The sequence below is a fragment of the Chinchilla lanigera genome, unplaced genomic scaffold (assembly GCF_000276665.1).
Source record: "Chinchilla lanigera isolate Chin_1 unplaced genomic scaffold, ChiLan1.0 scaffold00112, whole genome shotgun sequence".
In the NCBI taxonomy this organism is placed as follows: domain Eukaryota; kingdom Metazoa; phylum Chordata; class Mammalia; order Rodentia; family Chinchillidae; genus Chinchilla; species Chinchilla lanigera.
The window spans coordinates 5,034,726-5,053,542 of NW_004955513.1; the positions used below are offsets into that span (position 1 = coordinate 5,034,726).

Genomic DNA, 18,817 nt, shown 5'->3' on the forward strand with positions numbered 1-18,817 from the left:
TGTCGCCCTGGCCCGGGAGGGCAGGTGGCAGTGCTGTGGTTTCCTGCAACCTCTGAGTCAGGAACGTGCTCAGAGACAGTGATGGGGACGACACACACTGTCCCCTACTCTGCAGCTGGAAGCAACTCACCCAGGCAGGCCCCGTGTCTCGGCAGGAGTCAGGCGGCGTGGCTCACTTGGTGCTTTGCTGGGTGCCAGCTGGACAGCACCTCCTCTGGACCTCAGGATCCTTTCGGCAGGAGTTGTCTCCTGACCACGCGAGCGCCACAGCTTCCTGGCATACGGGGGAGGCGCCCCAGCCCTCCGGCGGGTGTCACCTCCAGGGACTACATTCCAGGGACTGAGCACCCTGCTCCTCAGCTGCACCCCAGCCCCACAACTCCAGGGGGCATGCTCTGTCCCACTCAGGCCCTTGACTGGTCTCAGGGGAGTCTGACGTTGGCCCAGCCACGGGGTGAGTCAGGACCCTCATCCCACTGTCCCCCTTTGCCTGGCGCACACCAGGCCCCACTTCCAGCAGACCTTGTGGCTCCTAGACCCCATGCCTCCTCTGCCTCCTCTGCCTCCTCTGCCTCTCCCCTTACTCATGTCCACCCGGCCTTCAGTGCCCACCTGGGGCCAGCTCCTCCTGGGCGTGGTCCTCACCCCCCACAGATGAAGCCAGCCTGGCACCAGGCAGGGGAGCCTGACATAAAGGCTCCAAGGGCTGTAGGTTTAGAGCTAAAATGTCCCCCAAAGTCTCCCGTGTTTGGAGGCAGGGCCTGGCCAGAAGACGCGTGTCCCTGGAGTGTGGCCCACAAGGTCATACTGCTGTCCCTGGATGCTCCTTCTCACTCCTTCCTGGCTGCCACGCAGCAACCAGCTATCCACCAGGCCCCTCCAACGTGCTGGACCCCGCTGACCGCGGACTGAAACCCCGCAAACTGAGCCCAAGTAAACCTCTCCTCCCTTAGGCTGTGGGTGTCTGGCATTTTGTCCTAGTGGCAGGAGGGTGACTAAGACAGATGGGATGGGTGTGGGGGGCACCTGTGCTCTGCAAACCCCACTTCAGACCTGTGGTGTGAGGGGGAGGAAGTGATGCTCAGCCCCTGCCTCAGTATTCCCCTCTGCAGCCCCCACCCAGGCCCCTGCGCTCCAGATGCACAGGCTCCTATGGGCATTTTCATCATTTATTGAAAACAAACATCTGTGCGCTATGTACAGGTCCGGCTCCCGGGTGGGCAGCGGACAGGGCCAAGCTGGGTGAGCAGAGGCAGCGGGGGCGGGGCGGGGCCTGGCTCTCTCTGGGCCGCAGGGCCAGCTTCCCCTGGCCTGCGACGACACCACCATCCCCAGCCGAGCCAGGGGCTCCTTCTCAAAGCAAAATAAATAGGCGGACCCTCCCCACGCCCTCGGCAGCCCCAGCCCAGGGCAGCCAGCAGCCCCCAGTACAGAAAACCCCACTGGTCTGGCTGGCTGCAGGGTGCCGTGGACAAAGGGCACCCCAGAACAGGGCAGGACGAGGGGCTGGGCCAGACCCCGAGGCTTTAAGGCAAAGCAGGGTGAGGGTGTGCGTAGCCCAGGGCCGGGCCAGCCTTTGGCACAATCAGAGAGGGCAGCTGCAGAAACCGCAGGGCAGGGCCGAGGATGGGCTGGAGATGGCGAGGAGCCCCTGGTCCTGGACCTCCCTCTCCACAGCCGGCAGGTGGCACCGAGAGACACAGGGCGGGCCTGGCCACCCTTGACTCCCGGCCCCGCAGATGCATCGGGCTCAGCGCCTCACAGTCAGCAGAGTGTGTCCGTGTTGAAGGAGAGCTGGGCCTGGGGACAGTGGACGGGCAGGCTGGGGCCCTCCTCCAGCTCCAGGGTGGGAGCTCAGGCTGGACCCTGGAGGCTGGGGCTCCCCGGCCTCTGTCTCCTCACTGAGCACATTCAATGTGTGGGCTCCTCCGGGCTGGTGGCCACTGTGCCGGTCCCTTGCCGATCCTCACGCTGGTCCCTCCCTCCCACCCGCTCCAGCGTGTGGCCTCTCCTCTGCCTGTCCCCAGTCTTCCATTACCCCTAGCCCTCAGCCGCTGGTCCCTCCCTGCCCCCACCCCTAGACAGCAGGAAGCCAGGTGGCCATTTCTCCCCCACCCCACAGCCTGAGTCCTGCGCTGGCCGCGCCGCCCTGACCCACAGTGCCCGGCAGTGGGATGGCGGGCACAACTCACCCGCTCCTCTTCAAAGCTGATGAGGCCCTCGTCCTCTGTGTCTAGGTCCTCTGGTTCATCTGTCACGAGGGCCCGGAGCTCGGTGGGGGCCGGCCGGGGCCGCAGCAGGCTGAGCAGACGGCCCAGCGGGGACTGGAGGGCGGAGGGCGGCTCTGTCTCCTGCTGCTCCAGGTTGTCACTCTGCTTCTTCGCGAAGTTCACAAACACCTGGAGGGCGGTTCAGGAGGGCGGGGCGTTGGTGGGCGGCCCACGCAGTGGGCAGGGCGGCACTGGAGGGTGGATACGGCCGAGGCACTCACATTGTCTAGTGTGGTCTGGCTGACTGAGTAGTCCTCGATGCCAAGCACACCCACCACCTGCTCCATCTTGCTAAACACCTGGGCCAGCGAGATGTGCTCCGACTTGAGCTGGTACTGCACCTTCGTGTGGTGTCGCTCCTGGGATGGGAGATGCGAGCTCAGCGGCTGCTCCGGCAGGCCCCGCCCCGCGCCCAGGCCCGCCCCGCCCACCTTGAGCATGGCTTCCGGGAAGTTCCGGTTGAAGAACTGCACCACGTCCTTCACGCTCTGGCTGCTCTTGGTCCGCACTGTGATCATGTAGCCGTCCCCAAACCTAGAGTACAGGCCCGTGGCGAGAGCCCTTGGGCCACTACAGCCTCTGCCCCGCCTGCGGCAGACCCCACCCGCACTCACCTGTTCTTGAGGTGCTGGATGCTGCCCAGACAGCGCAGCCGCCCGTTCACCATGATGGCCAGCCGCGTGCACAGGGCCTCGCACTCCTCCATGCTGCGGACAGACATGCGCAGTTGGCACCCAAACTGCGGGCGGGGCCCAGGCGGGTGGAGGAGCGGGAAGAGGGCAGGGCACACCTGTGCGACGTCAGCACCACCGAGCGCCCCGTCTTGATGAGGTCGAGAATGAGGTTCCAGAGGAAGCGCCGTGCCTTGGGGTCCATGCCAGTGGTAGGCTCATCCTGGGGTGGGGTCAGGTTCGGCCATTCACCGCCCAGCCCTCCAACACCCACCAACCTCCTCTCCAGCCAAGCTCACCAGGGGGAAAGATGCGGGATACCCGACCCGCACCCCCAGGGCTCACCAGGAAGATGAAGGCGGGGTACCCGATGAGCGCAATGGCGGTGGACAGCTTCCGCTTGTTGCCGCCGCTGTAGGTGCCAGCCGGCTTGTCTGCATACTTGGTCAGCTCCAGTTTCTCCAGTGCCCACTTCACCACCTGTGGAGGATGTCAGGAGTAGGGCGGGCTGTCCCCAAGGGCGGGTGTGTGTGTGCGCGCTTCCCATCAGGAGCAAGGCGTGGGAACTGGCCAGCACAGGGTGTAGGGTCGTCGGATGTGAGAGTACAAGGACACGGGGGTGGGCAGGGGCACGGGGCCCCAGGGTCAGGGGTCGGGGATGCTCCACCGGCTCACCCGGGCCTCATCCTTCCAGGGGACGCCGCGCAGCCGCGTGTACAGCTGCAGGTGCTCGCGTGCCGTGAGCTCATCGAACAGGGCGTCAAACTGCGGGCAGTAGCCGAGGCTCTGCTGCACCTGGAGCAGCTCCTTGAGCACGCTGAGGACACAGGGTCGTCAGCACGTGGGCCACATGGCCCCCCACCCCCCCACACTTGCCCGCACCTGTGCCCGTTGACGAAGGCCTCGCCGCCGGTCGTGCTCTCGTCACCGGTCAGCATCTTGAAGGTACTGGTCTTGCCCGCGCCATTGACACCCAGGAGGCCGAAGCACTCGCCCGGACGCACGCCCAGACACAGGCGGTCCACTGCCAGGATGCGTCCGATCTTCCGCGACTTGTACACCTTGGAGGCAAGGGAGCTACCACTCAGCTCGGGTGGCAGGAGAACCAACCACAGGCAGGGAGACTCCGCCCAGTCGGCCTGCCCCGCCCTGCCCATGCCCGGCCACGCCCCCTTGGCCACGCCCCAGCAGTAGCCCCACCCACTCACCCTGTCACTGACAGTCCACGCCTACCTTGGTCAGGTTCTCGATCTTGACCATGTCATTATCAGCATCCCCGCGCAGCACTCGCTGCCGCTCACTGGCCACATCTATGTCATCCTCCACGGGCTTGGTAGACACAGGCATGCGTCTGGGGGGACACAGTGGGCAATTCCTGCCCGCTGCCCTCCACTCACCCCTGCTGGCCAGCACCCACTCGGCCCTCTGGCTGTAGGCATGCCACAGAGTGGCCAGTGCCTGGCCTGGCCCCCTGCCCGTCATCGTCCGGGCCCGCACACTCACTGTGGCTGCCGCAGGAAGTTGTACTGGCACATGAGGGTGAGGAAGAAGCCCACGAAGCCCTCGACTGTCATGGCTACCAGCCCCCGGGTGACAATGTCCCACTCGAACGGGGACTTCATCTTGTCGAACTGGCCTGTGGGGTGGCCAGCTCAGAGGCTCTGGGAGCCAGTGCTCTCGCCTGGGGCTCCCCGCCGGGCCTGCCCCGCGCCCGCCGTGCCCACGTGCAGCCTCACCGATCTTGGCATAGTACTCGTTGATGTACTCGTTGTAGGCCATCTCCATGAGCCCGTGGCCCAGGTTGTAGTTGGGGAAGATGAGGAAGCAGTTTTTCAGGTAGCTGTTGACGACCTTCAGGTCCTACGGGCCCCAGGGTGGCACACAGAGCCTCAGCATCGCCGGCCCCAGGCCCGCCCTGAGGCTGCCTCAGCCGCCCCTCCCTGCCCAACTGGCCACCTTGTCATGCTCGAACAGCTGCAGCAGGAAGGTGGCCACAGTGGCGGTGATGCCGATGAAGAGATTGATGACAATGAGGAACACGTAAGCCGAGCTGGGCACCTCAAACCAGAAGGAGGCTGGGTACATGATGGGGGTGATGGACCACCTGTGGGAGGTGGGCATGGTCACAGCCAGCCCTGGCTCTGCTGTGACCAGCTGCCCGCAGCCCAACCCCTTACCCATAGAGCAGGAACAAGGACAGCACGGCAGGAAAGTTGGTGGGCGATGTGTAGGCCGGCAGGTCGAAGACAAACAGGATGATGACGCAGCAGGTAGCAGGGACCAGGTAGTTGAGCTGCAGAGGCAAGGGCGGCTGGTGAGGACTGGGGGCGGATGCTGAGGTCCAGGATGACTGGTGAGGGTGGGGGCGGGGACAGAGACAGGGACAGGGCGGAAGGCAGGGACACACCATGTCCCACACATAGTTGGCCAGCCAGTAGATGACAGGGTTGCAGCCGCTGACAAACTGCAGATGCTTGGCCTTGGTGGACTTCTCAGCCACCAGGAAGACCACGAAGCTGGCCGGCACGAAGGACATGGCCACGATGATGAAGATGGCAATGACCACATCTGTACCCTGCAGCCTAGGGGAGGGGTGGTCAGCTGCGCACAGTGCTCCAGGGAGCGTGGGTACCACCCCCCGGGGCCTGCCCCACCTACAGGTAGTCCAGGGAGAGGCTGGCGCTCGTCTTGTTCATGGGGTGGTTGGTGACGGTGATGCCTGCACACAGGGAGGGCAGCCTCAGCCCCGGCTGCCCCCAGCTCCTGTCACCCTGCCAGGCTCCCCGAGCCCACCATGCCCAGCTCACCATAGGCTGCAGGGTTGCCTTTACTCTTGGGCAGGTTGGCGCGCAGGATGGCATTGTTGAGGCTGTTGAGGTAGGTGGGCATGCTGTGGTAGCCCTTGTTGTTGTAGAGCACCTGGGGAAGGCATGGGCTCAGAGAGGCGCCTGAGTGGGCAAGGGCCAGACAGATACCAGCTGGGTGCCTGGGCAACAGCTCACCTGGGCCACTCTGCGCACCGCGATCTTCCGTACCATGGGTGGGGCCCGGGCGCCAAACGAGGCCGGGATGGACTTCTGGACATTACCGAAGGTGATGGCACCATACCTGTGGGTGGGCCGGTGGGAGAGGCAGTGAGGTCACGTGAGCAGTGGCCCCTTGGGCACAGCCACCCCCACCCAGCTCACCGATGCAGCCGGAAGCGGTCGGAGGTGAAGAGCAGGTATTCGGAGACATTATGGCCGGTGATGTCTGTCAGGATGTCACCCGTGACCACGCGCATCTGTGGCGGGTGCCCACCCACGCTGCTGGGGCAGGAGAAGCCGGTGCCCTGTGTGGAACAGGTGCAGCGGACTGGCTCCCGCACCAGGCGTGGCAGGGAGGGTGCGGAAGTCCACGTCTCTGTGGGTGCAACCAGCGTAGTGAGACAGAGCCCTCCTGGCTTGTGCACCCCAAAGCCCCCAAGAGCCCATACCTGGCCCAGTGGTAGGTGGCAGGGAGGTGTTCCAGGCAGGCAGCAGGTCCTCATCCAGGGACATGGGCGAGTCAGACGGGGCGGGGGAGGGAGGGGGTGGCACGAAGTTGGACAGCGGCAGCCCCTGGGTGAAGGACTCCAGGCACATGCTGTCGAAGAACCTGGCGGCCAGCACGCGGGACTCCCCGCTGCTCAGGTTCAGTGTGGGCCCCAGCGAGCCGTTGGCAGGAGACTTGAGCACGCAGGTGGCACCCACACCTGAGGGTAGCCGGAACGTGCTCACCAGCTGCTGGGGGCTGGCATCTGGGGACAGCCGCAGACTGGGGAGGGCACAACAGCGTAAGCTGGGGCGCCTGTCTCCCCCAACCCCTCCCCGTGGTGTCATCCTGGCAGTGGCCTTACTGGTATTCCCGGCGCTCCTCGTTGGCATAGGGGATGAAGTTGCCGCGGGGTTGGGTGTAGTTGTGGTACTGGGAGGGTGACAGGACCAGCGGGGGCAGGTCACCTGTGGGTGAGCAGGAGCCCCTAAGCAGATTCCAAGCAACAGCCAGGGGTACCCAGGCCTTGGTGCCCTCTTCCCAGTGCCCAGGTTGCCCAGGTTTGGGGTCTGGCTCCCCAGGAGACAGAACTTGCCCATGAGCCCCTGGATGAGATCCATGGTGGGCACATGTCCCCTAGGAGGCTTGAAAGAGGACCAAGGACCCACTGGGACCGGAAGCCAGCTGTGCCCCCATGCTGCCCTATGCCACCCCAGGCGGCCATACCGATCTCAGGGACGGACAGGGCCACAGTCATGGCCACACAGACGAAGAAGGCAGGCAGCAGGATCTGCGAGCACAGAGCTTTGGAGTTGCGGCGGGCACAGTGGAAGCGCTTGACCAGGAGCCCGTGGAATTGTCGCACCTTCAGCCACCAGCCCTCCAGCTTGCGGCTGCCCTGGCCCACGCATGTGAGGGCCTCCGCTTCGGCCTCTGCACAGAGAAGGCAGCTCAGCGGGCACCCCACGCCCCATGTACCCAGCCAGCCTCACCCAGCTATCCCCACCTTGCAAGCTGACGTTGTCCGGGTCCTGCAGATTGTCAAAGAGTGGCCGGTAGTCACCATAGACATCGGTGTAGCCAGCTCCCTCGTCACCTCGGGCAGAGCCCACTGAAGACACCGACTGCAGCGATGCCTGGGACTGGGTCAGCTCCGAGCATCGGGCCAGGTTGCCGGACTGGCTCTCCCCAGACACTGGGCCCTCCGCCCCAGGCAGCACGTCCTTCCTGGACTCCTTCATGTCTGCCGGGCCAGAGGAGCAGCAGAGCTAGGAGGAGCCAGGGCCACCTGCCCCCAGGCCGCCCACCCCAGCTCCCAGGCTGCATGTATGTCCAGGACCTGTGGCCACCATGCCCACCCAGGAGAGGCCCCAGAGACCAGAGGAGGAGATGCCCAGGCCTGGGTGCAGGCCCCTTGCGTGGGCAGCACAGGCTATGAGTGGCACCCGGGGCTCTCACCGGCCTCGCTGTTCTCCAGGGACTGGTCCTCCTCAGACACCTTGAGGAACACCTCCTCCAGGGTGGTGTCCATCAGTCCGAAGCTGCTGAGGTGCAGAGCATCCAGGCTGTGCTCCAGGTGCTGTGGAAGGCCGGGGTGAGCCAGCACTGCGCACACCGGGCAGCGGTGCGCCACCTCCTTCCCTGTCCTCGGCCACTATGTCGGTCCTCATACCTGGAAGAGGCGCTCGAAGGCCCCCTTCTTGGCCGCCTCGCTGGGCAGGATGTAGGAGAGCTCAGTGCTCGTGTCGGACACCAGCAGGCAGGATGCCACATGTTTGCGGATGAATTGGGACACCTGGGACTCTGAGCAGCTGCTCAGCGGCACCCGACCCGGGGGGCTGGACGCCAGCCCTGGCTCTGGGAAGGGAGGAGGAGACGGGAGCAGATTCACTGGGGGGAGGGGGAGGAGGAACCCTCTACGGGAACCAGTCAGGGCAAGACAAGAGCACAAGAGAAGGGGCCAGGCCCACTGGGCAGTCCAGGCCACAGTGGGGGGAAGAGGAGCATCCACACCCCACCGGGGGTCCGAGGCATGGGGTCCTGGGAAGGGGTGGCTTGAGGCCAGCTTGAGCAGCCTCAGCACAGACCTGCGGGGGCCCCGGGCTCGGCAGGCCGCTTGACCAGCGTGAGGCGGTACCCGTCGCCGTAGGCGCCCTTGAGGAAGAGGGGGGAGCCGCAGCACTTGAGCTTCCCGTGGGAGATGATGGCAATGCGGTCCCCCAGCAGGTCGGCCTCGTCCATGTGGTGGGTGGACAAGAGAATAGTGCGTCCTGAGGGACGTCCAGACCCACAGTCAGGGCTGGGTGAGGGTGGCCAGGAGCCTGCACAGCCCGAGCCAGCCTGGCACCACCCTGTGTACCTGGCTTGTACTTCAGGATGAGATCCCAGATGGCGCGGCGGGCGTAGGGGTCCACGCCCGCAGTGGGCTCGTCCAGGATGATGGCGCGAGAGCCGCCCACAAAGGCGATGGCCACTGACAGCTTGCGCTTCATGCCACCTGACAGGGTCTGCACCAGCGAGTGCCGCTTGTTGGAGAGCTCCAGGTCCTCAATCATCCTGGAGACGGCAGGAGGGCCGCAGGCTGGCAGGCTGATGCAGTGCCAGGCTTCTGCCCCGCCGCCTACTCTGAATCCAAACACCGTCTCCAGCCCTGCCCCTCCCCAACTCATCCCACGCCCCTGCCCACCCCGCGTCCCCCTCTGCTCTCCCACACCCCCTCCTCCGCTCAGCCCAGTCTCCCTCGGCTCCCAGCCCCTGCCCCACCCACTTGTCCATCTCCTTGCGGATCTCTCCCTGTGCCATGCTCTTGAGCCGGGAGTAGAACCAGAGGTGCTCCTCCACCGTGAGCCGGTCAAAGAGCACGTTGTGCTGCGGACACATGCCCAGGTTCTTGCGGATCTCGTCCATTTCTGTGCGGATGTCGTGGCCGTAGATGGTGGCCGAGCCCGAGGTGGGTGGGAACAGGCCGGTCAGTATGGACCTGGGTGGGCAGCAAGGTCAGGATCCACCCGGCAGGGACCCCGCCCTTCCTGCAGCGAGGGAGGGCACTGCCCCGGCCCTCACATGGTGGTGGTCTTGCCCGCGCCGTTGTGGCCCAGGAAGGAGACCACTTGATTCTCGTACAGGTTGAGGCTCAGCTTGTTGAGGGCCAGCTTCTTGTCGTTCTTATAGACCTTGGTGAGCTTGTCCACACACACAACCAAGGGCAGGTGGGTGGGCTCCTCCTCCATGCCTCGGGTCTCCTCTGTACAGAGTGGCAGTTTAACAAAGTGTAGGTGGAGCTGAGGTAGCCCCGGACCCAAACCCAGTACCCACCCTGGCCCACAAGCCAACTCGGGCCTCACCGAAGCGCCGGCTCTCCATTGCACAGGCCTGATCCTCCTCCATGACACTGAGGCGGGGGGCACGCGCCCAGGGCCAGCTCCACTCCCAGGCCTCTGTCCGCCCACTGCCCAGCCAGTAGGACTTCTGCAGTGGGAAGTACCAGGGCCGGGGCAGCCCGTACATGCCTGGGGGTTGGGGAGGGGAGGGAAGGCTGACCTAGGGCCTGGGGGTGGCTGTGCATCACCCCTGCTGCCTTTAGCAGGCAGCCCAGAGGGCTGCCCCCTCACTAGCTGGGGACCCCCCTGCGGCCTCTCCCCTGCTCTTCCCCACCCAGGTCAGTACCTGGGTGCACAGCCTCGATGTACCACGTGAGCACACCATAGACCACTGCGTCCACCACCAGCATGGTGACGGCGAGCAGAAGGTTGAAGTCGTCCCCTTCCACTGGGGACTGGCTGAAGGTGTGCCACTGGATGCCCACGCCCGCCACCTCGTACAGGGCGAAGTACTTGGAGCCCAGGCCAAAGGCTGTCGTGGACATCAGGGACTGAGGGGACAGACAGCAGTGTCAGTGCCAGTGGGGTCACCCCACCCCACCCTGACCCAGCCGTCCGCCTGCCCGCCCCCGCCTGCCCCCCGCCCTCACCGCGATGCACTTCTCGAAGGCAGTGATCTTGTCGTGGGCCACCTCCTCTCGGATCGCCACGTACATGTAGGGCACATAGCTCAGGAAGTAGATGATACCACCACAGGCCGATGCCAGCTTGGCTTTGGAGTACAGCACGGACACCAAGAAGCTGTGGCAGGTGGGCCGTGTGGCCATCAGCACGGCTCCAAGAGGCGTCCCCCTGACACGGGCACCCCCGCCGCACCCCAGCTCACCAGAACATGATGGTGGCCACGGCGTAGACGGCAAGGAAGAGCCAGATGATGAGCACATGGCTGTGCATGAGCACCTGGCCGTACTTGAGGATGGCGGTGAGCGCGGTCACGGAGATGGACAGCTGCACGAAGCCCGTGATGAACCAGGCCACCCAGTGCACAGCGTTGTTGAGGCCCATGGTCTTCATCACCTGCAGGGGTGGATGTAGGTAGGCCGCCTGGGGACAGCACCCCGGAAGGAAGGACCCCTGGCCCACGCTGGCCCCGGGGTGCCACGGCCGCCCTGGGCCCCACCTCCTTCAGCCGGTGCTCCTTCTCTGCCACGATGTGCTGGATGGTCATGGCCACCGAGTACACCCAGGAGATCACCATGCAGAGCGGCATCATGTGCTCGATGACAAACAGGAAGCTGGGGGGGTTGTGGGTGTGAGAGGTTCCGCTGAGCCAGGCCAGCAGCCCCAGCCCCCAGCCCTGCACTCACTCATCCCGCGTGTAGCAAGGGTAAGGGAACATCTGCACGTAGTTGCCGGGCTCCACGACGTCGTGCCCCACGAAGGTGTTGATGATGGCCCGCTCCATCATGTCTGCGGGGCGAAGGACCGCAGTCAGCACCTGGCCCTCCCCTCCCGCCCTGCCCACCACCCGTCCACACCCCTCACCCTGGATCCACACAAAGCCGTAGAGGAAGTAGAATCGGCCCCCGGTGTTGGGCCCCGGCCGCCAGTAGGCGCGGCGGATCTCGTTGGTTTTCTCAGTGAAGCTGGAGTTCTGGCGGATTTTGTAGTGCACGTGGGGCGGCAGTGAGCCGTCCTTCCGTGTCTGGAAGATGACACCTGGAGACGGGACCGGACGGGACTAAGGGCGTGATTTGATGACAAGGCGTGGCTATTTAGGGGTGGGCGGGGCCAGAAAGAGAGGGCGCTACCGGGCGGAGCCAGAGCAAGGTAAGGCTGGAGAGGACTAGCAGCAGGGACAAGGGGTGGGAGGGTAAACAGGCCCTGCCTGGCAGGAAGCAGGCTGCGGGGTCTTGGGACTAGGGGCTGGGGGGCAGGCAGCACTCACTGGCAAACACGGTGACGTTGTCTTGGTAGGCCTGGTTGAGCGTGTAGTTGACAATGCTCTCCTCATCGGGAAAGCCCTTGAAGATGTCCACGCTCACCTGGAGGAGGGACACCACTGGAGTCCCTGGGCAGGTGCAAGGCTGGGGGCGTGGCCTCTGGCCCAGCGCAGCTCTCCCGCCTACCTTGGACATGAACTGGATCCAGCCGCAGGCAGCGTTGTCGATCGTGTCCAGCTGCTGCAGAAGGGCTGTGCCATTGGGCAGCGAGAAGTTGTCCTGGCGCAGGGCGGGCGGCAGCTCTTCCAGCGACAAGTTTAGTGCCTCCGGGTGCAGCCGCAGATCCGCCACGTACTGGGGGAGGAGGACCGGCTGAGCGGGTGGCCCCCTCCAGGTACTGCTAGGGGACCTCGCCCATCGCCCTTCTCCCACACTCCGCACCTGCTGCAGCCAGTGCAGGTGCTGCTGCAATCGGCCCTGCTCCAGGAAACTTCGGATCTCCGCCGAGATGTTAAGCCAGACCTGGGCGTAGTGAGTCACGTTGCCCACGAAGGCAAAAGTCTCATTGGCCTGAAGAGGCGGATGGCAGGGCATGAGCTCCAGGAAGGACCCCACCAGCACAGAGGGTTCTCTGCTCCCTCGCCTGCCCATACGACTGATGGGCCCCCTGGACCTACCGCTGCCCTTCCCCCTCCCCCTGCTGGTATCACCCAGCCCCTTCCTCCATGCCCTTCCCACCGTGTCCTTGGGACGCTCGGCCATCGCCTCCCCTCCCCTCGTGTCCTAGGGACCCCCGCTCCCAGGCCTTGGCCCCACCCACAGCCTGGCCCCTGCCAGGCCCGTTTGCAGTCTGGCCTCCCTCTGTTCCAGGCGGGTCATTCCCCCAAACGGCCCCTCCCATGGAGGAGTTGGGGGGCAAGGTCTCCGGGCACACCCTCTTCCACCAGCAGGTGGCGCCCCAGTGAGAGCCCAAGAGAGCGTGGCCAGGGGCCTCCGCACCTTGAAGCCCGGAGCTCCGCGGGTCCCCACCTGCAGAGGCGGCACAGCGGAAGCCGGCAGCCGGCGCTCCAGGCCTCACGTGAAGCCTCCCCTCCTGCTGCGATCCTACAGGCCCGCCTCTGCGCTGGGTCCCCGGTCTACAGAGCCCCCCCGCCCAGGACCTCTGGCTCCAGCCGTGCATGCACCTTGAGGATGACCCGGTCGGCCTCCGAGCCCGCTGGCGCATACAGGATTTTGGGATTGCTGGTCATGAGGTGCACGAGAAGGCCGAGGTTCCGCTGTTCCTTGCTCGTGAAGCCCAGAGAGCTCATGTTGCCCCTCCGTAGCGCCTCAGGTTCGATGGTGCTGGGGCAGAGGGCGGGGCGTCAGGGAAGAGCGGGGCGTCAGAGAAGAGCGGGGCGTCGGGGAAGAGTGGGGCTTGGTCGGAGTCTGGGGGCGGGGCGCCAGGCCCAAATTAGCTTTGTGGGCGGGGCTTAACTGTGCGTGGGGCTGAGATAGGGGGCCAGCGCGGAGTGAGACCTCAAGGTGAAGGCGGAGGGTCAGGAAGGCCAGGAGGCCAAGCCCGGGACCTCCTGGTGTCCCCCACCCCCGCTGCCTACCTACCGGTTGTTGCCACACAGGATGGGCTGCAGTCCGGCCCAGAGCTGCACAAAGGCGGAACACTGGCCCTGCAGTGAGTCTGGGGAGGCTGGGGCTGCGGCAGCTGGGGTGCCCTCTTCGGTGGTGGCGTTGGAACTTGTGCCCACCCCTGCCCCCGTGCCATTGACTGCGCCCCCTGGGCCGCCGGCTAGAGGACCCGGGGTGCGGCCAGTGCAGGCGCCCTGGGGGAGCAGCAGGGCCAGAGCAGACAGCACATCCACATCCTGCAGGACTTTCTGGGCATCCAGCAGGTCCCCGAAGAGCGCCTGCAGCCTCCGCGGGGGCGGTGCCTGCTGCTGGGCAGCAGAACTGTTGGAGGCATCCAGGCCCAGCTGGGGAGAGATGGGCATGGGGGCAGTGCAGTCTGCAGGCAGTGAGCGTTTGGTAGGGGCTGCAGGTGGTGATCAAGGTCAGGGCGAGACAGGGTGGGAACCAGCAGGAACACAGCTGGTGACAGAGGCAAGAGGGGAGGCTGACCAGGGGCTGGAGATGCAGACCAGGTGACAGATGGGCAGGGACACGAGTCATCGGCAGGCCGGGCTACCCAGCCAGAGACCCCACACAGCTCTGGGGACCCAGCAGCTACTCCAGCTGGCAGCCAAGGCCTCACCTGCTGAGCAATCTTGGGCACATCCAGCTGGTTCCGGAGCTCTGTGGCCAGTCCAGTGAAGCGCTGGGCACGTGCCCCAGCCTGCCCGCTGCAGACAGCATCCTGATAGCCCTGCAGGGCCGCCTGCTGCCCCTCAGGCATGGTGAGGATCCGGCCCAGGTCCCCAGAGCCCGGGGCACATGTGAGCCACTCCAGGAGGGCAGGGGCCAGCAGCAGCTCCTGCAGACAGGAACAAGGGACAGCTGGGGTTGCACAGGGATGTCACCAGGACGAGACCAAGGGCCCTGTTCCCACCCCAAAGCCAGCTTGAAGGCTGCTGGGTTCCACAGTGCAGGGGGCACTCAAGACATCATCCCGCCACCCTTCCCATGCCATCTCCCAAGAGGAGCCCCACATTACCAAGGGGGGTCAGGGCCTCCAGGTGGGAGCCCCCAGAGGCAGGCGGCAGGTCTCCACCCCTAGAAAGGCCCCTCACCTCCATCTGGAACGGGGGGCTGCTGCCCAGGCGGCTCCAAGGCTCCTGACCCCTGGGGAAGGCTGACTCCCCATCCAGGGTGGGCAAAGGGCCAAGCAGCAGGCGGTAGACCTGGGGGCAGGGGCACAACTCAGCCAGGGGGCTCCAGACCCCTTGTTCCCCCTCTGCTGTCACCAGGGGGCGCAGGGAGGCAGAGGGGCCAGCCCATACACAGCCCCCTCACCTCGGCTGGGTCCACTCGAGCAGCCAGGAGGGCCTGCGCTGTGCTGTTGGGCAGCGACAGGTTCTGCGTCAGGAACCGCCAGAGCTCCTGTGGGTCCCTGGCCACCGAGTCCAGAGAGAAGGGTGCTGGACGGGCAGGGGGTGGGGCTAAAGGCTGGCTCTGACCTCAGTGGTGGGGTCCCAGCCCCACAACCCCAGCAGCCCGGCCAGGCCCTCCCCAAGCGCATGTGTGGGGAGCGAGGCGCTGTGCAGTACGAGGCTGTGATCCAGGGAGACCCTGAGGAGCTCAGTCTGCGCTCCTCCAGCACACCTGCAGATCCAGTGGGGCGGCTCTCCCAGGTGCTTGGGCCCAAGCTGAGGGCTTCCAGGTGCTGGCGTAGGGCCTCGAGCTCTGAGCCCAGGCTGGGCCGTGCAGGGTCGAACAGGTTGCCCTCTTCCACCACTCGGTTGAGGCGCTCCAGCAGCTGGGTGACCCTGCATCACCACGGCTGTCACCCACATGGAGGGGCTGAGGGCAGGGCTGTCACCTCCCAGGGGCGGGGACAGGCACTCACGTGGAGTTGGCATACTGCAGGAAGCCAAACTCGTCCCGCTGGCCATCCGGGCACAGCGACTGCATGACAGGCAGGATGCCAGCTGATGTCAGGGGTGAAGCCGTGTAGAAGGCTGGAGGTATAGGGAGAGGAATGGGGCAAGGACAGAGGCGAGGGGGCAAGATTTAGAGAAAATCGGGAAGGAAATGTACTTTCAGGCTAGAAATGAGGATGGGGACAGAGCACCTGACCCCCCAGCTGTGCTAAGGCCAAGAGTTCCGGTGCACAGGACTCTAGGAGGTCAGAGGTCAAAGGGTCACCTGCCACCCCTTCCCCTACACCTGCCCCCAGCATCACTCTCCCCTCAGCCGGTGCAGGACCAAAATACCCTGGCACCAACCCGCAAAAAAATTCAGGTGTGGCACTGCCCACAGAGCCCAGGGGAGCACATGTGGGCCCCCACTGGGCAGTGACCTCTGACCTCTTGGGTCACCTGGTTAGCAGAGTGAGTACAGGAGCCTGCAGGAATGTGAAGGGAGAATGCCCAGGCTGACCCAGCTCAGGCTAGCCCAGATGTCCCCTTCCCCAAAAGACATGGCCAAGTGACTCCCCAGGACCACTGGTGGGGAGATGCCCCCATGGCTTGAGCAGGACACCAAGTGTGGCCAGGTGGCCTGGCCCTTCATTGCCCACACCCCTCCATGTGGCCATCCACTACCCTGGCTGTGAGCCTCCTGCTCCTGGCCACAGACGGGGGCTCTGCAGGACCCCACCAGGCAGGCTGGGAGGGCTGTTAATGCAAGCGGGAGGGGTGCTCAAGCTGCACCAGGAGGCCCCGCCAGGCCATCCTGCAGCTGCCACCTGGCCAGCAAGGAGGCAGCCGCTCACTTACACACTGCATGCGGGCCAGCCGAGGAAGACAAGAGACCATGCGGGGGGACAGGTCAAAACAGAACAGAGGAGACCAGTGAGTGCCGAGCTCGCTAGGGACAGGCACCAGCGTCAACCCTGGCCTCCACCGCCTTTGAGGAGACACGGCTGGGACCATGCCTGGAGCAAGGACAGGGTGGGTGGGGACACCCACACCCTTCCAGCCCGCCCGGCCCCCAAGCGCCTGCTGCCTCACCTTCCTTCACGGAGATGGTGGGCTTCTTCTGCCGTAGCCCCAGCAGGATGAAGAAGAGGACTAGCGGGATGAAGATCTCGAAGGCCAGGACCCACTGGAAAGGGCAGACCCAGTGAGGCCACCAAGCAGGTACCTGGGGCTCCCATGACCGCATGGACACGCGCTGGCCCCAGCCCACCCTGCAGAGCCAGCCCAGCCCAGCCCACACACCCTAGAGGCCAGGGAGGTCAGCACCAGCCCTTCAGGTCCAGCCAAGGTCTTGGTTCCTCCTGGGCACCAAGATGGTGAGCACTGTTTGTTGCCACCAAATCAGGCCTCCCGTCCCCAGCCCAGGCTCTGCCAGCCGCCATGGAGACCACTCGCCTCTGAGGAGCCTCAGGGCCAGCAGAGACAAATCGTCCAATCTGTGGTCCACCCTGCCCTGGCGTCTGCCAGCTCATCCCCTTCCCACCTGCTCAGCCACCTGCACAGGGCCCCGGAGCCATCTGAGCCACATGCAGCCCACCTGCCTGCAGCTGCCGCACACCCCTGGGGCCTCCCTCCTTTCCACTGCTGCTGAAAAACGAAGGACTCACCGGCCGCACCCACCCTGCCCAGGGCAGAGGCCAGCCATGCTCTAGGGGCCCGCTCCAGACCAGCCCCGACCCACAGGCAGAGGGGGTCCCTTTGGTGGATCCCTCCCACCCTCACCCCTCCTGAAACATCAGTGCTCTGTGCAGCTGCCCAAGCCCCATCCTGCTGTGTCCACTGTGCTCTGACAATAGGGCTCTGTGATCTGGAACACCATGCTGTGTGTCCGCACCCCACGCCCGCCCAGCCGGTGCCAGTCTCCACCCCCTTCTAGCCAGCAACCAGGCCAGGGCCAGTGAGGAGGTGCTGTGTGTGCCCCAGGGCTGCAGGACCAGCACAGGCCACACACGCCCAGGGCAGGAGGAGCCAGAGGCAGGGTCCCTGCCCAGGTGCCACCCTCCCCACACTGCCCTGCCACTGGGCACCTCCACCACTGTAACTGCAGCAACAGGCCAGGCTGCTCCCCATCGCCATAGCAACAGCTGCGCAGGAGCTGCAGGAGGGGGAGGAGAGTCCTGGTTGGCAGGCGGCGGGCAGGTGGCCACAGGGGCATCTGATTACAGACGGGCGGCACAGGTCCAGCTCCACCTGGGGGCCCCACCTGGGCGCCTACAAGTGGATAGCCTCTTCCCTTAACACCAGCCCTGTGTTCCCTTATCGTGCCAGCGACTGGATACCCCCCAAAGCCTAACTCTCTCCTTGTAGCCTGAGCCTCCTACCCAGGGGGGGACACAGGTGAGACCCTGCACCCCAGCTACTCAGTGACAATGATCCTGTCCCCCATTAAGGGCAGCCCATGGCCCCAGGGCAGAAGAGGGGACCGCCACACTCAGTCAGGGAGAGTGAAGCACAGCACTTGGGAGGAGGAGGAAGCACACAGGACTGAGCTTTGAACAGCTGCACCCCTGCCCCAGTGTGCCACACCCAGGTCCTGCCCTAGAGCCTGGCTGCGAAGCCCAGGACCTGCCCAGGAAAGAGAGCAAGGTCTCAGTCCTGCCTCACCACAGCGCCTGGAAAAGTCCTGTGCACAGCCCAATCTCAGAGGCAGGGCCACTGCTCAAGACACCAGGTACTGCCACCTGCTTACCAGGAGGCCCCACAGGCCACTGCTCCTGCCCTGGCCCTTGGGGTGCCCACTGAGTACAGGGGCCACACTGCTGCCTCTGCTCCCTGGCCTGAGGGCCTTCCCAAGCATCTGCCTGGGGCTAATTCCAGGTCAGCTTACAGCTGGGGCTGCAGGCATGGTCCTCTAGACTTCTTGCCACCAGGCCCTGGCCACTGGAGCAAGGAGTGCCCAAGCCCGGCTCCCTGCCAGGGCCAGGTGAGCAAGAGAACCCTGCCAGGCCGTGGTGACAATGGCCACCGCACCCTCCGGGTGCCCAGGTCTCCGCTGTGGACTTTGAAGCCCTTCTGGATGAACCCAGGCAGTGGCAGGAGCAGCACGATCCAGACCGCCGTGGGTTCCACAGCTCTGCACCCTGTGCTGGGAGATCCCGAGGGCCCAACAAACCCAGGCTGGCCCAGGCCTCTCTGGTCTCCTGCGGCCAGAGCAGGGAGGACAAGCAGATGCGGTGTGACACCCGCAACTCCCCCCCAGCTCTATGTCCTGTGTGCTCTGGGCCGCGGGCCGCCTGGGGTCACCGCCGCCGGCAGCGAGACCCGGCCCTGGAGAGGCCTGGGGTCAGCAAGTGAATCCGCCTGGGGACAACTGGCCCCAAAGGACAAAGGGGCGCCGGCCGTGGCTGGTACAAGGACATCAGGGTGGTGAGAAAGCAGAGGCCGGGGCTGTGGACATGCCTTGAGGGGGAGGATGGGGCGGAGGAGGCGGCCGGCGGAGGAGCGCGGCAGGGACCAGCTCGCCCCAAGGGCAGAGCGGCGGGAGGAGAGGCCGGTCCCGCAGCGCCCGGCGGCCCAGGGCCTCGGAGC

The 18,817-nt window shown here is 65.3% G+C and overlaps 1 protein-coding gene across 1 annotated transcript; it reads right to left on the minus strand.

The window, feature by feature from the left end:
* Positions 1-1,153: 1,153 nt before the first annotated feature.
* Abca2 (ATP-binding cassette, sub-family A (ABC1), member 2) lies at positions 1,154-16,415 on the minus strand (the record flags this gene model as incomplete). Its single annotated transcript, XM_013506707.1, is given in 48 exon segments — positions 1,154-1,800; positions 2,193-2,399; positions 2,492-2,629; positions 2,702-2,804; positions 2,885-2,977; positions 3,061-3,164; positions 3,287-3,421; positions 3,617-3,758; positions 3,824-4,002; positions 4,175-4,292; positions 4,445-4,577; positions 4,678-4,801; positions 4,898-5,045; positions 5,119-5,234; positions 5,349-5,523; positions 5,600-5,660; positions 5,749-5,860; positions 5,944-6,049; positions 6,130-6,343; positions 6,417-6,736; positions 6,819-6,921; positions 7,181-7,387; positions 7,461-7,697; positions 7,913-8,033; positions 8,127-8,311; positions 8,542-8,724; positions 8,814-9,010; positions 9,222-9,434; positions 9,518-9,698; positions 9,799-9,963; positions 10,121-10,325; positions 10,425-10,575; positions 10,661-10,851; positions 10,955-11,069; positions 11,142-11,244; positions 11,320-11,493; positions 11,723-11,819; positions 11,904-12,071; positions 12,159-12,287; positions 12,902-13,061; positions 13,320-13,687; positions 13,966-14,184; positions 14,441-14,551; positions 14,664-14,788; positions 14,973-15,136; positions 15,217-15,328; positions 16,088-16,090; positions 16,322-16,415. Coding segments are annotated over 48 exon segments (7,245 nt in total), but the record flags the coding sequence as incomplete, so codon positions are not given.
* Between the last annotated feature and the right edge of the window lie 2,402 nt (positions 16,416-18,817).